The 19,737-nt window shown below is 63.7% G+C and overlaps 1 protein-coding gene across 1 annotated transcript; it reads right to left on the bottom strand.

The window, feature by feature from the left end:
* Nucleotides 1–13,724: 13,724 nt before the first annotated feature.
* On the bottom strand, nucleotides 13,725–18,817 carry LOC148819232 (neutral alpha-glucosidase AB-like). Its single transcript, XM_088935427.1, has 5 exons — nucleotides 18,749–18,817; nucleotides 15,098–15,208; nucleotides 14,821–14,929; nucleotides 14,492–14,619; nucleotides 13,725–14,221 (listed from the first exon to the last, which is right to left on the bottom strand). The coding sequence occupies exons 1-5, from the start codon at nucleotides 18,766–18,768 to the stop codon at nucleotides 14,071–14,073; spliced, it is 519 nt and encodes a 172-aa protein (XP_088791553.1). The 5' UTR covers nucleotides 18,769–18,817; the 3' UTR covers nucleotides 13,725–14,070.
* Between the last annotated feature and the right edge of the window lie 920 nt (nucleotides 18,818–19,737).

Below are 19,737 nucleotides of genomic sequence, written 5' to 3'. Positions count from 1 at the left end.
CCCACACACCGCCCAACGCCCACAAACCCCACAGCCCCCGAGAACCCCCACACACCTCCCAACGCCCACACACCCCCGAGAACCCCCACACACCGCCCAATGCCCACAAACCCCCAAGAACCCCCACACACCGCCCAGCGACCACACACCCCCGAGAAACCCCACACACCGCCCAATGCCCACACCCCACAGCCCCCTACACCCCCACACACCGCCCAACGCTCACACACCCCCGAGAACCCCCACACACCGCCCAACGCCCACACACCCCCCAGAATCCCCACACACCGCCCAGCACCCACACACCCCCGAGAACCCCCACACACCGCCCAACGCCCACACCCCGCAGCCCCCTAAACCCCCACACACCGCCCAACGCCCACAAACCCCACAACCCCCAAAACCCCCACACACCTCCCAACGCCCACAAACCACACAGCCCCCAAAACCCCAACACACCGCCCAACGCATACAAACCCCACACCCCCAAAACCCCCACACACCGCCCAACGCCCACACACCCCCAAAACCCCAATACACCGCCCAACGCCCACACCCCACAGCCCCCAAAATCCCCACACACCGCCCAACGCCCACACACCCCCCCGAACCCACACACACGGCCCAACGCCCACACACCCCCCAGAACCCCCACACACCACCCAACGCCCACACACCCCCAAGAACCCCCACACACCGCCCAACGTCCACACACCCCCCTGAACCCCCACACACCGCCCAACGCCCACACACCCCCGAGAACCCCCACACACCGCCCAACGCCCACAAACCCCACAGCCCCCAAAACCCCCACACACCGCCCAACGCCCACAAACCCCCCAGAACCCCCACACACCGCCCAACGCCCACACAACCCCCAGAACCCCCATACACCGCCCAGCGCCCACACACCCCCCAGAACCCCCACACACCGCCCAACGCCTACACACCCCCCAGAACCCCCACACACCGCCCGGCGCCCACACACCCCCGAGAACCCCCACACACCGCCCGGCGCCCACACACCCCCGAGAACGCCCACACACCGCCCAACGCCCACAAACCCCACAACCCCCAAAACCCCCACACACCGCCCAACGCCCACACCCCACAGCCCCCAAAACCCCCACACACCGCCCAACGCCCACAGCCCCCAGAACCCCCACAGACCGCCCAATGCCCACACACCCCCCAGAACCCCCACACACCGCCCAACGCCCACAAACCCCACAGCCCCCAAAACCCCCACACACCGCCCAACGCCCACAAACCCCACAGCCCCCGAGAACCCCCACACACCTCCCAACGCCCACACACCCCCGAGAACCCCCACACACCGCCCAACGCCCACAAACCCCCAAGAACCCCCACACACCGCCCAGCGCCCACACACCCCCCAGAACCCCCACACACCGCCCAGCGCCCACACACCCCCGAGAAACCCCACACACCGCCCAATGCCCACACCCCACAGCCCCCTAAACCCCCACACACCGCCCAACGCCCACACACCCCCGAGAACCCCCACACACCGCCCGGCGCCCACATACCCCCGAGAACCCCCACACACCGCCCAGCGCCCACAAACCCCACAGCCCCCAAAACCCCCACACACCGCCCAACGCCCACACACCCCCGAGAACCCCCACACACCGCCCAACGCCCACACACCCCCCAGAACCCCCACACACCGCCCAGAGCCCACACACCCCCGAGAACCCCCACACACCACCCAACGCCCACAAACCCCACAGCCCCCAAAACCCCCACACACCGCCCAACGCCCACACACCCCCGAGAACCCCCACACACCGCCCAACGCCCACACACCCCCCAGAACCCCCACACACCGCCCAGCTTCCACACACCCCCGAGAACCCCCACACACCGCCCAACGCCCACAAACCCCACAGCCCCCAAAACCCCCACACACCGCCCAACGCCCACAAACCCCACAGCCCCCAAAACCCCCACACACCGCCCAACGCCCACACACCCCCCAGAACCCCCACACACCGCCCAACAACCACACAACCCCCAGAACCCCCATACACCGCCCAGCGCCCACACACCCCCCAGAACCCCCACGCACCGCCCAACGCCCACACACCCCCCAGAACCCCCACACACCGCCCGGCGCCCACACACCCCCGAGAACCCCCACACACCGCCCGGCGCCCACACACCCCCGAGAACGCCCACACACCGCCCAACGCCCACAAACCCCACAACCCCCAAAACCCCCACACACCGCCCAACACCCACACCCCACAGCCCCCAAAACCCCCACACACCGCCCAACGCCCACAGCCCCCAGAACCCCCACAGACCGCCCAATGCCCACACACCCCCCAGAACCCCCACAAACCGCCCAACGCCCACAAACCCCACAGCCCCCAAAACCCCCACACACCGCCCAACGCCCACAAACCCCACAGCCCCCGAGAACCCCCACACACCTCCCAACGCCCACACACCCCCGAGAACCCCCACACACCGCCCAACGCCCACAAACCCCCCAGAACCCCCACACACCGCCCAGCGCCCACACACCCCCGAGAAACCCCACACACCGCCCAATGCCCACACCCCACAGCCCCCTAAACCCCCACACACCGCCCAACGCCCACACACCCCCGAGAACCCCCACACACCGCCCAACGCCCACACACCCCCCAGAACCCCCACACACCGCCCGGCGCCCACACACCCCCGAGAACCCCCACACACCCCCCGGCGCCCACACACCCCCGAGAACCCCCACACACCGCCCAGCGCCAACAAACCCCACAGCCCCCAAAACCCCCACACACCGCCCAACGCCCACACACCCCCGAGAACCCCCACACACCTCCCAACGCCCACACACCCCCGAGAACCCCCACACACCGCCCAACGCCCACAAACCCCCAAGAACCCCCACACACCGCCCAGCGCCCACACACCCCCCAGAACCCCCACACACCGCCCAGCGCCCACACACCCCCGAGAAACCCCACACACCGCCCAATGCCCACACCCCACAGCCCCCTAAACCCCCACACACCGCCCAACGCCCACACACCCCCGAGAACCCCCACACACCGCCCGGCGCCCACACACCCCCGAGAACCCCCACACACCGCCCAGCGCCCACACACCCCCCAGAACCCCCACACACCGCCCAGCGCCCACACACCCCCGAGAAACCCCACACACCGCCCAATGCCCACACCCCACAGCCCCCTAAACCCCCACACACCGCCCAACGCCCACACACCCCCGAGAACCCCCACACACCGCCCGGCGCCCACACACCCCCGAGAACCCCCACACACCCCCCGGCGCCCACACACCCCCGAGAACCCCCACACACCGCCCAGCGCCCACAAACCCCACAGCCCCAAAAACCCCCACACACCGCCCAACGCCCACACACCCCCGAGAACCCCCACACACCGCCCAACGCCCACACACCCCCCAGAACCCCCACACACCGCCCAGAGCCCACACACCCCCGAGAACCCCCACACACCGCCCAACGCCCACAAACCCCACAGCCCCCAAAACCCCCACACACCGCCCAACGCCCACACACCCCCGAGAACCCCCACACACCGCCCAACGCCCACACACCCCCCAGAACCCCCACACACCGCCCAGCTTCCACACAACCCCGAGAACCCCCACACACCGCCCAACGCCCACAAACCCCACAGCCCCCAAAACCCCCACACACCGCCCAACGCCCACAAACCCCACAGCCCCCAAAACCCCCACACACCGCCCAACGCCCACACACCCCCCAGAACCCCCACACACCGCCCAACGCCCACACAACCCCCAGAACCCCCATACACCGCCCAGCGCCCACACACCCCCCAGAACCCCCACACACCGCCCAACGCCCACACACCCCCCAGAACCCCCACACACCGCCTGGCGCCCACACACCCCCGAGAACCCCCACACACCGCCCGGCGCCCACACACCCCCGAGAACGCCCACACACCGCCCAACGCCCACAAACCCCACAGCCCCCAAAACCCCCACACACCGCCCAACGCCCACACCCCACAGCCCCCAAAACCCCCATACACCGCCCAACGCCCACAGCCCCCAGAACCCCCACAGACCGCCCAATGCCCACACACCCCCCAGAACCCCCACACACCGCCCAACGCCCACAAACCCCACAGCCCCCAAAACCCCCACACACCGCCCAACGCCCACAAACCCCACAGCCCCCGAGAACCCCCACACACCTCCCAACGCCCACACACCCCCGAAAACCCCCACACACCGCCCAACGCCCACAAACCCCCCAGAACCCCCACACACCGCCCAGCGCCCACACACCCCCGAGAAACCCCACACACCGCCCAATGCCCACACCCCACAGCCCCCTAAACCCCCACACACCGCCCAACGCCCACACACCCCCGAGAACCCCCACACACCGCCCAACGCCCACACACCCCCCAGAACCCCCACACACCACCCGGCGCCCACACACCCCCGAGAACCCCCACACACCCCCCGGCGCCCACACACCCCCGAGAACCCCCACACACCGCCCAGCGCCAACAAACCCCACAGCCCCCAAAACCCCCACACACCGCCCAACGCCCACACACCCCCGAGAACCCCCACACACCGCCCAACGCCCACACACCCCCCAGAACCCCCACACACCGCCCAGAGCCCACACACCCCCGAGAACCCCCACACACCGCCCAACGCCCACAAACCCCACAGCCCCCGAGAACCCCCACACACCGCCCAACGCCCACACACCCCCCAGAACCCCCACACACCGCCCAACGCCCACACACCCCCCAGAACCCCCACACACCGCCCAGCTTCCACACACCCCCGAGAACCCCCACACACCGCCCAACGCCCACATCCCGCAGCCCCCTAAACCCCCACACACCGCCCAACGCCCACAAACCCCACAGCCCCCAAAACCCCAACACACCGCCCAACGCATACAAACCCCACACCCCCAAAACCCCCACACACCACCCAACGCCCACACCCCCCCCAAAACCCCAATACACCGCCCAACGCCCACACCCCACAGCCCCCAAAATCCCCACACACCGCCCAACGCCCACACAACCCCCCAACCCACACACACCGCCCAACGCCCGCACACCCCCCAGAACCCCCACACACCACCCAACGCCCACACACCCCCAAGAACCCCCACACACCGCCCAACGCCCATACACCCCCCTGAACCCCCACACACCGCCCAACGCCCACACACCCCCGAGAACCCCCACACACCGCCCAACGCCCACAAACCCCACAGCCCCCAAAACCCCCACACACCGCCCAACGCCCACACCCCACAGCCCCCAAAACCCCCATACACCGCCCAACGCCCACAGCCCCCAGAACCCCCACAGACCGCCCAATGCCCACACACCCCCCAGAACCCCCACACACCGCCCAACGCCCACAAACCCCACAGCCCCCAAAACCCCCACACACCGCCCAACGCCCACAAACCCCACAGCCCCCGAGAACCCCCACACACCTCCCAACGCCCACACACCCCCGAGAACCCCCACACACCGCCCAACGCCCACAAACCCCCCAGAACCCCCACACACCGCCCAGCGCCCACACACCCCCGAGAAACCCCACACACCGCCCAATGCCCACACCCCACAGCCCCCTAAACCCCCACACACCGCCCAACGCCCACACACCCCCGAGAACCCCCACACACCGCCCAACGCCCACACACCCCCCAGAACCCCCACACACCGCCCGGCGCCCACACACCCCCGAGAACCCCCACACACCCCCCGGCGCCCACACACCCCCGAGAACCCCCACACACCGCCCAGCGCCAACAAACCCCACAGCCCCCAAAACCCCCACACACCGCCCAACGCCCACACACCCCCGAGAACCCCCACACACCGCCCAACGCCCACACACCCCCAGAACCCCCACACACCGCCCAGAGCCCACACACCCCCGAGAACCCCCACACACCGCCCAACGCCCACAAACCCCCGAGAACCCCCACACACCGCCCAACGCCCACACACCCCCCAGAACCCCCACACACCGCCCAGCTTCCACACACCCCCGCGAACCCCCACACACCGCCCAACGCCCACATCCCGCAGCCCCCTAAACCCCCACACACCGCCCAACGCCCACACACCCCCGAGAACCCCCACACACCGCCCAACGCCCACACACCCCCCAGAACCCCCACACACCGCCCAGCTTCCACACACCCCCGCGAACCCCCACACACCGCCCAACGCCCACATCCCGCAGCCCCCTAAACCCCCACACACCGCCCAACGCCCACAAACCCCACAGCCCCCAAAACCCCAACACACCGCCCAACGCACACACACCCCCGAGAACCCTCATACACCGTCCAACGCCCACACACCCCCGAGAACCCCCACACACCGCCCAACGCCCACACACCCCCCAGAACCCCCACACACCGCCCGGCGCCCACACACCCCCGAGAACCCCCACACACCCCCCGGCGCCCACACACCCCCGAGAACCCCCACACACCGCCCAGCGCCAACAAACCCCACACCCCCCAGAACCCCCACACACTGCCCAACGCCCACAGCCCCCAGAGCCCCCACACACCGCCCAACGCCCACACACCCACCACACACCCCCACAGCCCCATCCGCACACACCCCATTCTGGTAAGACCCGGCCCGGGCTTGACTGCTGTGGAACTGGAGCCCAGTAGGCCCCGGCGCTGCTCAGAATCTGGTAAAGGAATTTCTTCACGATCGATCAGGAAGAGAGAATCCAACCACATCATTGCAGCACTGAGGCAAAGACAGAGGTGCCAGCCCCCTGCACAGCGCCAGACCAGAGCCCACACCCGTCGGGCCAGACCAAGCCAAGACCCGCCGGGTCAGACCACAGCCCACACCCGCCGGGCCAGACCACAGCCCACACCCACCGGGCCAGACCGGAGCCCAAACCCGCCGGGCCAGACCACAGTCCGAACCCACCGGGGCAGACCACAGCCCAGACCCGCCGGGCAGACCAGAGCCCAGACCCGCCGGGCCAGACCACAGTCCAAACCAGCCGTGAAAAACCACAGCCTGAAACCGTCCCACCAGGCCAGACCACAGACAGGACCCGCCGGGCCGGGCCAGACCAGAGCCCCATCCGCACACCCCAACTCCCACACACACAACACCACACACCGCCCAACTCCGACACACCCCCCCGAACCCACACACACCCCCCAATGCCCACAAACCCACAGAACCCCCACATACCGCCCAACGCCCACACACCCCCAGAACCCCCACATACCGCCCAAACGCCCACACACCCCCCAGAACCCCCACACACCGCCCAACGCCCACACACCCACCAGAACCCCCACACACCGCCCAACGCCCACACACCCCCCAGAAACCCCACACACCGCCCAACGCCCACACACCCCCAGAACCCCCACAAACCGCCCAACGCTCACAGCCCCCAGAACCCCCACGTACCGCCCAACGCCCACACACCCCCGAGAACCTCCACACACCGCCAAGCGCCCACAGACCCCTGAGAACCCCCACACACCGCCCAACGCCCACAAACCCCACAGCCCCCAAGACCCCCACACACCGCCCAACGCCCACAAACCCCACAGTCAACAAAACCGCCCAACGCCCACACACCCCCCAGAACCCCCACACACCGCCCAGCGCCCACACACCCCCGAGAACCCCCACACACCCCCCAACGCCCACAAACACCCAGAACCCCCACATACCCGCCCAACGCCCACACACCCCCGAGATCCCCCACACACCGCCCAACGCCCACACAACCCCGAGAACCCCCACACACCCCCCAGAACCCCCACACACCACCCAACGCCCACACACCCCCAAGAACCCCCACACACCCCACAGCCCCCAGAACCCCCACACACCGCCCAACGGCCACAGCCCCCAGAACCCCCACACACCGCCCAACGCCCACATCCCCCAGAACCCCCACACACCGCCCAAACGCCCACACACCCCCGAGAACCCCCACACAACGCCCAACACCCACAAACCCCACAGCCCCCAAAACCCTGACACACCGCCCAATGCCCACAATCCCCCAGAACCCCCACACACTGCCCAACGCCCACAGCCCCCAGAGCCCCCACACACCGCCCAACGCCCACACACCCACCACACACCCCCACAGCCCCATCCGCACACACCCCATTCTGGTAAGACCCGGCCCGGGCTTGACTGCTGTGGAACTGGAGCCCAGTAGGCCCCGGCGCTGCTCAGAATCTGGTAAAGGAATTTCTTCACGATCGATCAGGAAGAGAGAATCCAACCACTTCATTGCAGCACTGAGGCAAAGACAGAGGTGCCAGCCCCCTGCACAGCGCCAGACCAGAGCCCACACCCGTCGGGCCAGACCAAGCCAAGACCCGCCGGGTCAGACCACAGCCCACACCCGCCGGGCCAGACCACAGCCCACACCCACCGGGCCAGACCGGAGCCCAAACCCGCCGGGCCAGACCACAGTCCGAACCCACCGGGGCAGACCACAGCCCAGACCCGCCGGGCAGACCACAGCCCAGACCCGCCGGGCAGACAAGAGCCCAGACCCGCCGGGCCAGACCACAGTCCGAACCAGCCGTGAAAAACCACAGCCTGAAACCGTCCCACCAGGCCAGACCACAGACAGGACCCACCGGGCCGGGCCAGACCAGAGCCCCATCCGCACACCCCAACTCCCACACACACAACACCACACACCGCCCAACGCCGACACACCCCCAAGAACCCCCGCACACCGCCCAAACGCCCACACACCCCCCAGAAACCCCACACACCACCCAACGCCTACACACCCCCGAACCCCCACACACCGCCCAACGCCCACAGCCCCCAGAACCCCCACACACCGCCCAACGCCCACAGCCCCCAGAACCCCCACACACCACCCAACGCCCACAGGCCCCAGAACCCCCACGTACCGCCCAACGCCCACACACCCCCCAGAACCCCCACACACCGCCCAAACGCCCACACACCCCCCAGAACCCCCACACACCGCCCAACGCCCACACACCCACCAGAACCCCCACACACCGCCCAACGCCCACACACCCCCCAGAAACCCCACACACCGCCCAACGCCCACACACCCCCAGAACCCCCACAAACCGCCCAACGCCCACAGCCCCCAGAACCCCCACGTACCGCCCAACGCCCACACACCCCCCAGAACCCCCACACACCGCCCAATGCCCACACACCCCCCTGAACCCCCACACACCCCACAGCCCCCACACACCGCCAATGCCCACACACCCCACAGCCCCCACAAACCCATCACACACCCCCAAAGCCCACAAGCCCCCTCAAACCCATCCGCACACACCCTCACTGCCACACAGCCAACGCACCTCCCACGCCCAGCCACCACTGCGTCACACAGCTGCCGGCACACCTCGCCCTGCCCGGCCACCACTGTGTCACACCCCGCAGCTGCCAGCGCACCTCACTGTGCCCGGCCACAACTGCGTCACACCTCGCCAGGCCCGGCCACCACTGCGTCACACCCCGCAGCTGCCAGCGCACCTCACCGTGCCCGGCCACAACTGCGTCACACCTCGCCAGGCCCGGCCACCACTGCGTCACACCCTGCAGCTGCCGGCGCACCTCACTGCGCCCGGCCACCACTGCGTCACACCCTGCAGCTGCTGGCGCACCTCACCGTGCCCGGTCACAACTGCGTCACACCCTGCAGCTGCCAGCGCACCTCACCGCGCCCGGCCACCACTGCGTCACACCTCGCCAGGCCCGGCCACCACAGCGTCACACCTCGCAGCTGCTGGCGCACCTCACCGTGCCCGGCCACAACTGCGTCACACCCTGCAGCTGCCGGCGCACCTCACCGTGCCCGGCCACAACTGCGTCACACCTCGCCAGGCCCAGCCACCACTGCGTCACACCCTGCAGCTGCCGGCGCACCTCACCGTGCCCGGCCACAACTGCGTCACACCCTGCAGCTGCCAGCGCACCTCACCGTGCCCGGCCACAACTGCGTCACACCCTGCAGCTGCCGGCGCACCTCACCGCGCCCGGCCACCACTGCGTCACACCCTGCAGCTGCCGGCGCACCTCACCGTGCCCGGCCACAACTGCGTCACACCTCGCCAGGCCCGGCCACCACTGCGTCACACCCTGCAGCTGCCGGCGCACCTCACCGTGCCCGGCCACAACTGCGTCACACCCTGCAGCTGCCAGCGCACCTCACCATGCCCGGCCACAACTGCGTCACACCTCGCCAGGCCCGGCCACCACTGCGTCACACCTCACAGCTGCCGGCGCACCTCACCGTGCCCGGTCACAACTGTGTCACTCCCTGCAGCTGCCAGCGCACCTCACCGTGCCCGGCCACAACTGCGTCACACCTCGCCAGGCCTGGCCACCACTGCGTCATAACCCCACAGCCCCCAGAACCCCCACACACTGCCCAACGCTAACACATCGCATAGAACCCCCACACACCGCAAAAGCCCACACACCCCAGAACCCCCACACAAGGCCCAACACCCCCACAGCCCCCAGAACCACCACACACCGCCCAACGCCCACAGCCCCCAACGCCCACAGCCCCCAGAACCCCCACACACCGCCCCAATGCCCACACACACCACAGCCCCGAGAACCCTCACACACCGCCCAACGCCCACACATACCACAGCCCCCAGAACCCCCACACACCACCCAACGCCCACACTCCCCAGAACCCCCACACACCGCCCAATGCCCACACATACCACAGCCCCCAGAACCCCCACACATCGCCCAACGCCCACAGCCCCCAGAACCCCCACACACCGCCCCAATGCCCACACACACCACAGCCCCGAGAACCCTCACACACCACCCAACGCCCACACATACCACAGCCCCCAGAACCCCCACACACCACCCAACGCCCACACTCCCCAGGACCCCCACACACCGCCCAATGCCCACACATACCACAGCCCCCAGAACCCCCACACACCGCCCAACGCCCACACCCCACAGCCCCCAGAACCCCCACACACCGCCCAACGCTCACAGCACCCAGAATCCCCACACACCGCCCAACGCCAACACACCCCCCAGAACCCCCACACACCGCCCAACGCCCACACCCCACAGCCCCCAGAACCCCCACACACCGCCCAACGCTCACAGCACCCAGAACCCCCACACACCGCCCAACGCCAACACACCCCCCAGAACCCCCACACACCGCCCATCGCCCACACACTCCCCAGAACCCCCACACACTGCCCAACGCCCACAGCACCCAGGAGCCCCACACACCGCCCAACACCCACACACCCACCACACACCCCCACAGCCCCATCCGCACACACCCCATTCTGGTAAGACCCGGCCTGGACTCGACTGCTGTGGAACTAGAGCCCAGTAGGCCCCGGCGCTGCTCAGAAGGAATTTCTTCACGATCGATCAGGAAGAGAGAATCCAACTACATCATTGCAGCACTGAGGCAAAGACCGCAGTCCGAACCCGCCGGGCCGGACCGCAGTCCGAACCCGCCGGGCCGGTCCGCAGTCCGAATTCACCGGGCCAGACCGGAGCCTGAACCCGCCGGACCAGACCGCAGTCTGAACCCGCCGGGCCGGTCCGCAGTCTGAATTCGCCGGGCCAGACCGGAGCCTGAACCCGCCGGGCCGGACCGCAGTCCGAACCCGCCGGGCCGGTCCGCAGTCCGAATTCGCCGGGCCAGACCGGAGCCTGAACCCGCCGGACCAGACCGCAGTCTGAACCCGCCGGGCCGGTCCGCAGTCTGAATTCGCCGGGCCAGACCGGAGCCTGAACCCGCCGGGCCGGACCGCAGTCCAAACCCGCCGGGCCGGTCCGCAGTCCGAATTCGCCGGGCCAGACCGGAGCCTGAACCCGCCGGACCGGACCGTAGTCCGAATCCGCCGGGCCGGTCCGCAGTCCGAATTCACCGGGCCAGACCGGAGCCTGAACCCGCCGGACCAGACCGCAGTCTGAACCCGCCGGGCCGGTCCGCAGTCTGAATTCGCCGGGCCGGACCGGAGCCTGAACCCGCCGGGCCGGACCGCAGTCCGAACCCGCCGGGCCGGTCCGCAGTCCGAATTCGCCGGGCCAGACCGGAGCCTGAACCCGCCGGACCAGACCGCAGTCTGAACCCGCCGGGCCGGTCCGCAGTCTGAATTCGCCGGGCCAGACCGGAGCCTGAACCCGCCGGACCGGACCGCAGTCCAAACCCGCCGGGCCGGACCGTAGTCCGAACCCGCCGGGCCGGTCCGCAGTCCGAATCCGCCGGGCCAGACCGGAGCCCGAACCCGCCGGGCCGGACCGAAGTCCGAACCCGCCGGGCCAGACCGGAGCCTGAACCCGCCGGGCCGGACCGCAGTCCGAACCCGCCGGACCGGACCGCAGTCCGAACCTGCCGGGCCAGACCGCAGTCTGAACCCGCCGGGCCGGTCCGCAATCCGAATCCGCCGGGCCAGACCGGAGCCTGAACCCGCCGGGCCGGACCGCAGTCCGAACCCGCCGGGCCAGACCGCAGTCTGAACCCGCCGGGCCGGACCGCAGTCCGAACCCGCCGAACCGGACCGCAGTCCGAACCCGCCGGGCCAGACCGCAGTCTGAACCCGCCGGGCCGGACCGCAGTCCGAACCCACCGAACCGGACCGCAGTCCGAACCCGCCGGGCCAGACCGGAGCCTGAACCCGCCGGGCCGGACCGCAGTCCGAACCCACCGAACCGGACCGCAGTCCGAACCCGCCGGGCCAGACCGCAGTCTGAACCCGCCGGGCCGGACCGCAGTCCGAACCCACCGAACCGGACCGCAGTCCGAACCCGCCGGGCCAGACCGCAGTCTGAACCCGCCGGGCCGGACCGCAGTCCGAACCCACCGAACCGGACCGCAGTCCGAACCCGCCGGGCCAGACCGGAGCCTGAACCCGCCGGGCCGGACCGCAGTCCGAACCCGCCGGGCCGGACCGCAGTCCGAACCCGCCGGGCCAGACCGCAGTCTGAACCCGCCGGGCCGGTCCGCAGTCCGAATCCGCCGGGCCAGACCGGAGCCTGAACCCGCTGGGCCGGACCGCAGTCCGAACCCGCCGGGCCAGACCGCAGTCCGAACCCACCGAACCGGACCGCAGTCCGAACCCGCCGGGCCAGACCGCAGTCTGAACCCGCCGGGCCGGACCGCAGTCCGAACCCACCGAACCCACCGAACCGGACCGCAGTCCGAACCCGCCGGGCCAGACCGCAGTCTGAACCCGCCGGGCCGGACCGCAGTCCGAACCCGCCGAACCGGACCGCAGTCCGAACCCGCCGGGCCAGACCGCAGTCTGAACCCGCCGGGCCGGTCCGCAGTCCGAATCCGCCGGGCCGGCCCGGAGCCGAACCCGCCGGACCGGACCGCAGTCCGAACCCGCCGGGCCGGCCCGCAGTCCGAACCCACCGGGCCGGACCGCAGCCAAGACCCACTAGGCCAGACCACAACCAGAGTCCTCCGGGCCAGACCAGAGTTAAGACTCGCCGATCCAGACCAGAGCCTGAACCCGCCGGGCCCCACAGTCCCATCCGCACACACCCCCACAGCCCCATCCGCACACACCCCCACAGTCCCATCCGCACACACCCCCACAGCCCCATCCGCACACACCCCCACAGCCCCACAGCCCCATCTGCACACCCCCCCACCCCAGGGCTCCTGCCGGCGGTGTTGGAGACGATGTCCACACAGGTCTGGGCCACGTTGAGCCAGAACAGGCCGAGAGTGCGGCGGGCACTGTCACTGTGGGTCTTGAAGGTCTCCCACATTCCTGACTGGTCCTCCTCCTTCTCCTGCTGCTGCTTCGTGGGGGGGGGAGGGGGGCAAGCGTTATCGAGGCGTCACTGACTGAGGAGCCCCAGAGCACCGGAACCTGGGACGCACAATCCCAGGATCCAGCAGGATCCGGACCAATCGAGTTTAAAGGATGCTGATCATGTTTCTATCACTTCTAGCTTTCTAATTCGGCTTTTCTGTATCCCTCAGAAATTAAACTCAAACGTAAAATATATTGCTTTTGTTTACTGCCTCGTTAAACAACAATCGAGCACGTGCTGCTCCAGTGCATTGTGGGATACTTGCCTTCTCTCCCACCTGTGCTCCGCCGTCCTGGGTCTCCGCTCCCTCCTCCTCCTTCTTCGTGTCACTGTAGCAACGAGATTCGGGGGGGGTGAGTGGTGTGAACGAGCGCTATGTACAAAGGGGGCGCCCCCTACGGGGCGGGTGGTTTCCTACAGGGAGGTGGTTTCCACAGCAACAGACAAGAGGCTTCACAGGAGGGAAAGCAGGGCAGCCAAACAGAACAGATACCCCCCCACCCTCTCGCCGTCCCGGGTCAGAGGTGCTGGCGAGTCCCACATGCAAGAAGGGACGTGAGGATCCGAACTGGGGTCCTGCCTGCGCGGGTCTTACTCACGGGTAAGCAGGTGGGTCACAGATCAGAACATCAGGAACCTCCATCTGGGGCCTCAGTGGCTTCAGCTCGTTGATCTTGATCCGGGTCATGTTGCCCTGTAGCCTGTACAGTTCCGGCAGCAGCTTCACCTGGGAGACACAGCATGGGTCAACCGCAGCAACCTCCGTCCACAACACTGACCTGGTCACCTGCCTCACCGGTCAGTTCCTCCTCAGTGACCTCTGCCCACTCGACACTGACCAGGTCACCCGCCCAGTGACCTCTGCCCCCCCCGGCACTGACACTGACCAGCTCAGCCCCGGCACTGGCTGGGGTGACCTGCTCCTCACCTTGTTGTTCTCGTTGAGCAGTTGCAGGGAGAGTCTGGAATCGCTGAGCTGCTGGGTGTCCAGTAGGGCTCTGTAGAGGGACTGGCCAGGCTGGACAGCCCACTGGCACCTGGGACAGAGGGACAGCGTGAGCACAGGCGCACGTACATGCACATGCACACACCAGAGAGTCTCACTGGGTGGTCGCAGAGACGACACTGGGGCTCTTTCTGCTGACCAGCTCAGACTGGTGTGAGGATCTCAGCAGAGGCAGGAGAATGGACGAGTTCACACTCACTTGCAGAAGGAGCTCTGCTTGCAGGTCTTGAAGTTAGTGCGATGCACAGCCTGTACCAGCTGGAGCCAGAGGGCTGAGAGAGTCAGTCCTGCCAGACAGAAACGCAGTATCCTGCAATAAAGGGAGAGAGACAGGGGACTGACCACACGGTCCCAGAGCCACACAGAGAGAGAGAGACAGGGGACTGACCCCACAGTCCCAGAGGCAACACTGATTGGACCCATCGGTCATGCTAATAAAGCACCTTGAACTGACGGGCGAATGCAGAAACACAGAGAGGAGATTGCTCCATATTTTAATCTATGTAAGATGACCAGGGGAAGGGTCATCCAGGACAGGTATCTACTCGACGTAGACCTGACCAAGATGGCCGCTAAGAGAAACCAGCTGACCCGCAGATGGAAAGGGCTCAGTCCGAAAAACAACAAGACACAGGTGTGTCTCATCAGGAAACAAAATATATATGCCCTGGAAACAGTGAACCAGTGCAGAAGCCAGTAGGTGAATTTGGTTGGTGTTGGTACAGATTTAAGCATAATGGATTTATGGAAGAAATAAAGGATTACAGTTTACGGTTTGTGATTTGGATATGGCGCGGATTTGTGGAACCTTACGGACTTTGGAACTCGGACTGAATAAGGATTGAGAGAACGGATTGTGGACTGGCTTGGAAGACGGAGGAACTGGAGAAATGGAGAAAAACTCCACGAAAATTAAAGAAGAGAGTGTAGTGTGAGTACTTTTGTCTCTATTATATAATCCTTTCCCCCGGAGGCACCACATCTGGGATTAAAGCACAGCGCAGCTGGAGGCTCGGCCCTGCGTGTCCCCGGGAGACGGGTGCTGTGCTGTGCGCTTATTTTCAGCAGCCATATCACCCTGCAATTCACAGCTGGCAGCCCACTGAAGCTCAGCAGGTGTGAGCCTGGTCAGTACCAGGATGGGAGACCTCCTGGGAAAAACTAAGGTTGCTGCTGGAAATGGTGTTAGTGGGGCCAGCAGGGGGCGCTCACCCTGTGGTCCACGTGGGTCCTAATCCCCCACTAGCGATGGGAACACTATACTGTAAACAGGCACCGTTCTTCGGCTGAGACGTAAAACCGAGGTCCTGACTTGGTCCTGACACCACAGCTGATGTGTGGTGAGCGTTCTGGTGCACGGTGGCTGATGTCGCATCGTCAAGTTCAAGTTTGTCATTATACTCATATACAGGTACAGTGGTGTGAAAAAGTGTTTTCCCCCTTCCCGATTTCTTATTTTTTTGCATGTTTGTCACACTGAAATGTTTCAGATCATCTAACAAATTGAAATATTAGACAAAGAGAACACAAGTAAACACAAAATGCAGTTTTTAAATGAAGGTTTTTATTATTAAGGGAAAAAAAAATCCAAACCTACATGGCCCTGTGTGAAAAAGTGATTGCCCCCTAAACCTAATAACTGGTTGGGCCACCCTTAACAGCAACAACTGCAATCAAGCGTTCGCGATAACTGGCAATGAGTCTTTTACAGCGCTGTGGAGGAATTTTGGCCCACTCATCTTTGCAGAATTGTTGTAATTCAGCCACATTGGAGGGTTTTCGAGCCTTAACCGCTTTTTTAAGGTCATGCCACAACATCTCAATCGGATTCAGGTCAGGACTTTGACTAGGGCACTCCAAAGTCTTCATTTTGTTTTTCTTAAGCCATTCAGAGGTGGACTTGCTGGTGTGTTTTGGATCATTGTCCTGCTGCAGAACCCAAGTGCGCTTCAGCTTGAGGTCACGAACAGATGGCCGGACATTCTCCTTCAGGATTTTTTGGTAGACAGCAGAATTCATGGTTCCATTTACCACAGCAAGTCTTCCAGGTCCTGAATCAGCAAAACAGCCCCAGACCATCACACTACCACCACCATATTTTACTGTTGGTATGATGTTCCTTTTCTGAAATGCTGTGTTACTTTTACGCCAGATGTAATGGGACACACACCTTCCAAAAAGTTCAACTTTTGTCTCGTCAGTCCACAGAGTATTTTCCCCAAAAGTCTTGGGGATCATCAAGATGTTTTCTGGCAAAACTGAGACGAGCCTTTATGTTCTTTTTGCTCAGCAGTGGTTTTCGTCTTGGAACTCTGCCATGCAGGCCATTTTTGCCCAGTCTCTTTCTTATGGTGGAGTCATGAACACTGACCTTAACTGAGGCAAGTGAAGCCTGCAGTTCTTTGGATGTTGTTGTGGGGTTTTTTGTGACCTCTTGGATGAGTCGTCGCTGCGCTCTTGGGGTAATTTTGGTCGGCCGGCCACTCCTGGGAAGGTTCACCACTGTTCCATGTTTTCGCCATTTGTGGATAATGGCTCTCACTGTGGTTCACTGGAGTCCCAAAGCTTTAGAAATGGCTTTATAACCTTTTCCAGACTGATAAATCTCAATTACTGTTTCTCATTTGTTCCTGAATTTGTTTGGATCGCAGCATGATGTCTAGCTTTTGAGGATCTTTTGGTCTACTTCACTTTGTCAGGCAGGTCCTATTTAAGTGATTTCTTGATTGAGAACAGGTGTGGCAGTAATCAGGCCTGGGTGTGGCTAGAGAAATTGAACTCAGCTTTCCAAAGAGGTGATAAACCACAGTTGATTTATGTTTTAACAGGGGGGGCAATCACTTTTTCACACAGGGCCATGTAGGTTTGGATTTTTTTTCCCTTAATAATAAAAACCTTCATGTAAAAACTGCATTTTGTGTTTACTTGTGTTCTCTTTGTCTAATATTTCAATTTGTTTGATGATCTGAAACATTTCAGTGTGACAAACATGCAAAAAAATAAGAAATCAGGAAGGGGGCAAACACTTTTTCACACCACTGTATATGGTATAACAAAATGCTATTTAGCTAGCTCTTGGACAATAAGTAGTACAAAAAAACAATTCAATTGTTTAACATAAGAAAGACAGGGACAACAGGCAGTGTGCAAAACAACAAAGGTAACAGGTTATGTGCAAGAACATGCATTAACGGAATGAAATTATGGGGAGTGAGCTTTTGACATGTATGGTAGAGGTAGATTTTCAATGTGTGTTTAAGTTTTTGGTAAGAAAGAAGGTACTGTGAGGTTCAGATCATAGGTGAGAGTGAGAGAGGCTGGGAGTTTAATAGTTCGATAGTGCGGGGGTAAAAACTGTCTCCGAGTCTGGTAGTCCGGGCCCGAATGGTCCGGTATCATCCAGGTGGGGCTGCACATTGGGAGTGGTGGAGGGGAGTCCCTATTACCTGTAAAGTGCTTTAAGTGGAGTGTCCAGAAAAGCGCTATAGAAGTGTAAGCAATTATTATTTTCAGAGCCGGGAAGCCCGCCGAGACCCCGGGCTGCGTGATGCAACCAGGCCCAACCCGACCTCCCCCTCGCCGGCTGGCGTCGCATAACACTGGCCGGGCCAGCGAAACTAAACCCCTGATCTGCGGCCTAACCGCCTCCTCCATCCCCCCAGACCCGGCGCCCAGGAGCCCCTCCACCCGGCACCGCCGGCTCGGGGAACCCGCAGACCTTGGAGGACAGAGAGCAGCACCGCCAGCTTCCCTGCACACTCCGTGGTCGGACAGACCCCCAGCCGCCGCAGCCTCGTCTAATCCAGCACAGGAGGCAGGTAAACGAGCCGCCGGCGCCGCTACACCGTACCTCATAGAGTAAGTCGCCATCTTGATTCAAACCTGAGCTTTGCTCTCCCGATTCCTTTTCTGTATTCCGGCTTCTCGCGAGGTTACGTCAGCCTCCCCTGATTGGCCGGCTCGCAGCCTCGGCTCATGAATATGCATGAGCAAGGCTGAGGGAGGGGGGCGCACATGGCGGGACGCGATAGGTGGTTACGCGTACAGGTGTTTGTGTTCAAGACGGATCTCTGTCTTTACTGTTGCAAGAGCGAAGCTGCCTCAGGGCGCAGGGTGGCAGTGTAGGACGTGCCGAGGAAGTGGCGTAATTCTCGCTTGTTTTTTAGTTTCACTGCGTTAAAACTTCACTATGTAGGTTGTTGATTTGTAGATTCCAAGTGCGCAGCAGTCCGATCCAGGCCAGGTGTTCCCTGCGGCAGGGGACTGTGGTCCAGTGTACTGACCCCCCTGGACACCTCAGGGCAGTGTGACCCCCAGCACTGACCCCGCTGGACACCATCTGTTAACACCTGAAGAAGGCTCCACGGTCGAAACGTAGGTTTATTCCATGCTGGGGAAAAAAGAAAGAAAACAATTACTTGTTCCTTTGCAGCCTACGCATGCTGACGCAGCTACCCACCTGAACTACCATTTGTTTGTCTGCCTTACCACAATAAGCCCCAAAACTGAGATAATCCAGCGCTGTTTGAGCACCAATGCTGACATGTGACACATCAATTTTACTTTTTTTTTGGTTACATCTGACTTATTATGTATTAAACTGCTGAGTGCTTCACATTTGTTCATTAAAGTGAACCCAGTTTTTAATGCCATGGCTTTAACATCACAATTTTCTGAGCAACACAGAAACCCTACAGATTCAGTATCTCTGTCATTCTGTGTCATACCTACACAAAGTTAAGCTGCTCAGTGCAAGCATCGCACTCCACCTTTGTTTTTTTTGGCTGTTGGGTGATTTAGATGCATAACGGTTTCTGCCTTTTCAAAACAGTGCCAGTC

Source organism: Atractosteus spatula, chromosome 17 (genome assembly GCF_055471065.1).
Source record: "Atractosteus spatula isolate fAtrSpa1 chromosome 17, fAtrSpa1.hap1, whole genome shotgun sequence".
In the NCBI taxonomy this organism is placed as follows: Eukaryota; Metazoa; Chordata; class Actinopteri; order Semionotiformes; family Lepisosteidae; genus Atractosteus; species Atractosteus spatula.
Note: the sequence above shows the minus strand (reverse complement) of the source record. Positions and strands in the feature narration are given on the sequence as shown.

What these genes read in the sequence shown, in the direction of transcription:
- LOC148819232 (XM_088935427.1), bottom strand. Translation starts at nt 18,768, where the DNA reads ATGGCGACTTACTCTATGAG. An exon ending in TGCTCAACGAGAACAACAAG is followed by an intron (nt 14,620 to 14,820) that starts GTGAGGAGCAGG and finishes TGTGTCTCCCAG; the next exon opens with GTGAAGCTGCTGCCGGAACT. An exon ending in TGTGACCCACCTGCTTACCC is followed by an intron (nt 14,222 to 14,491) that starts GTGAGTAAGACC and finishes TCGTTGCTACAG; the next exon opens with TGACACGAAGAAGGAGGAGG.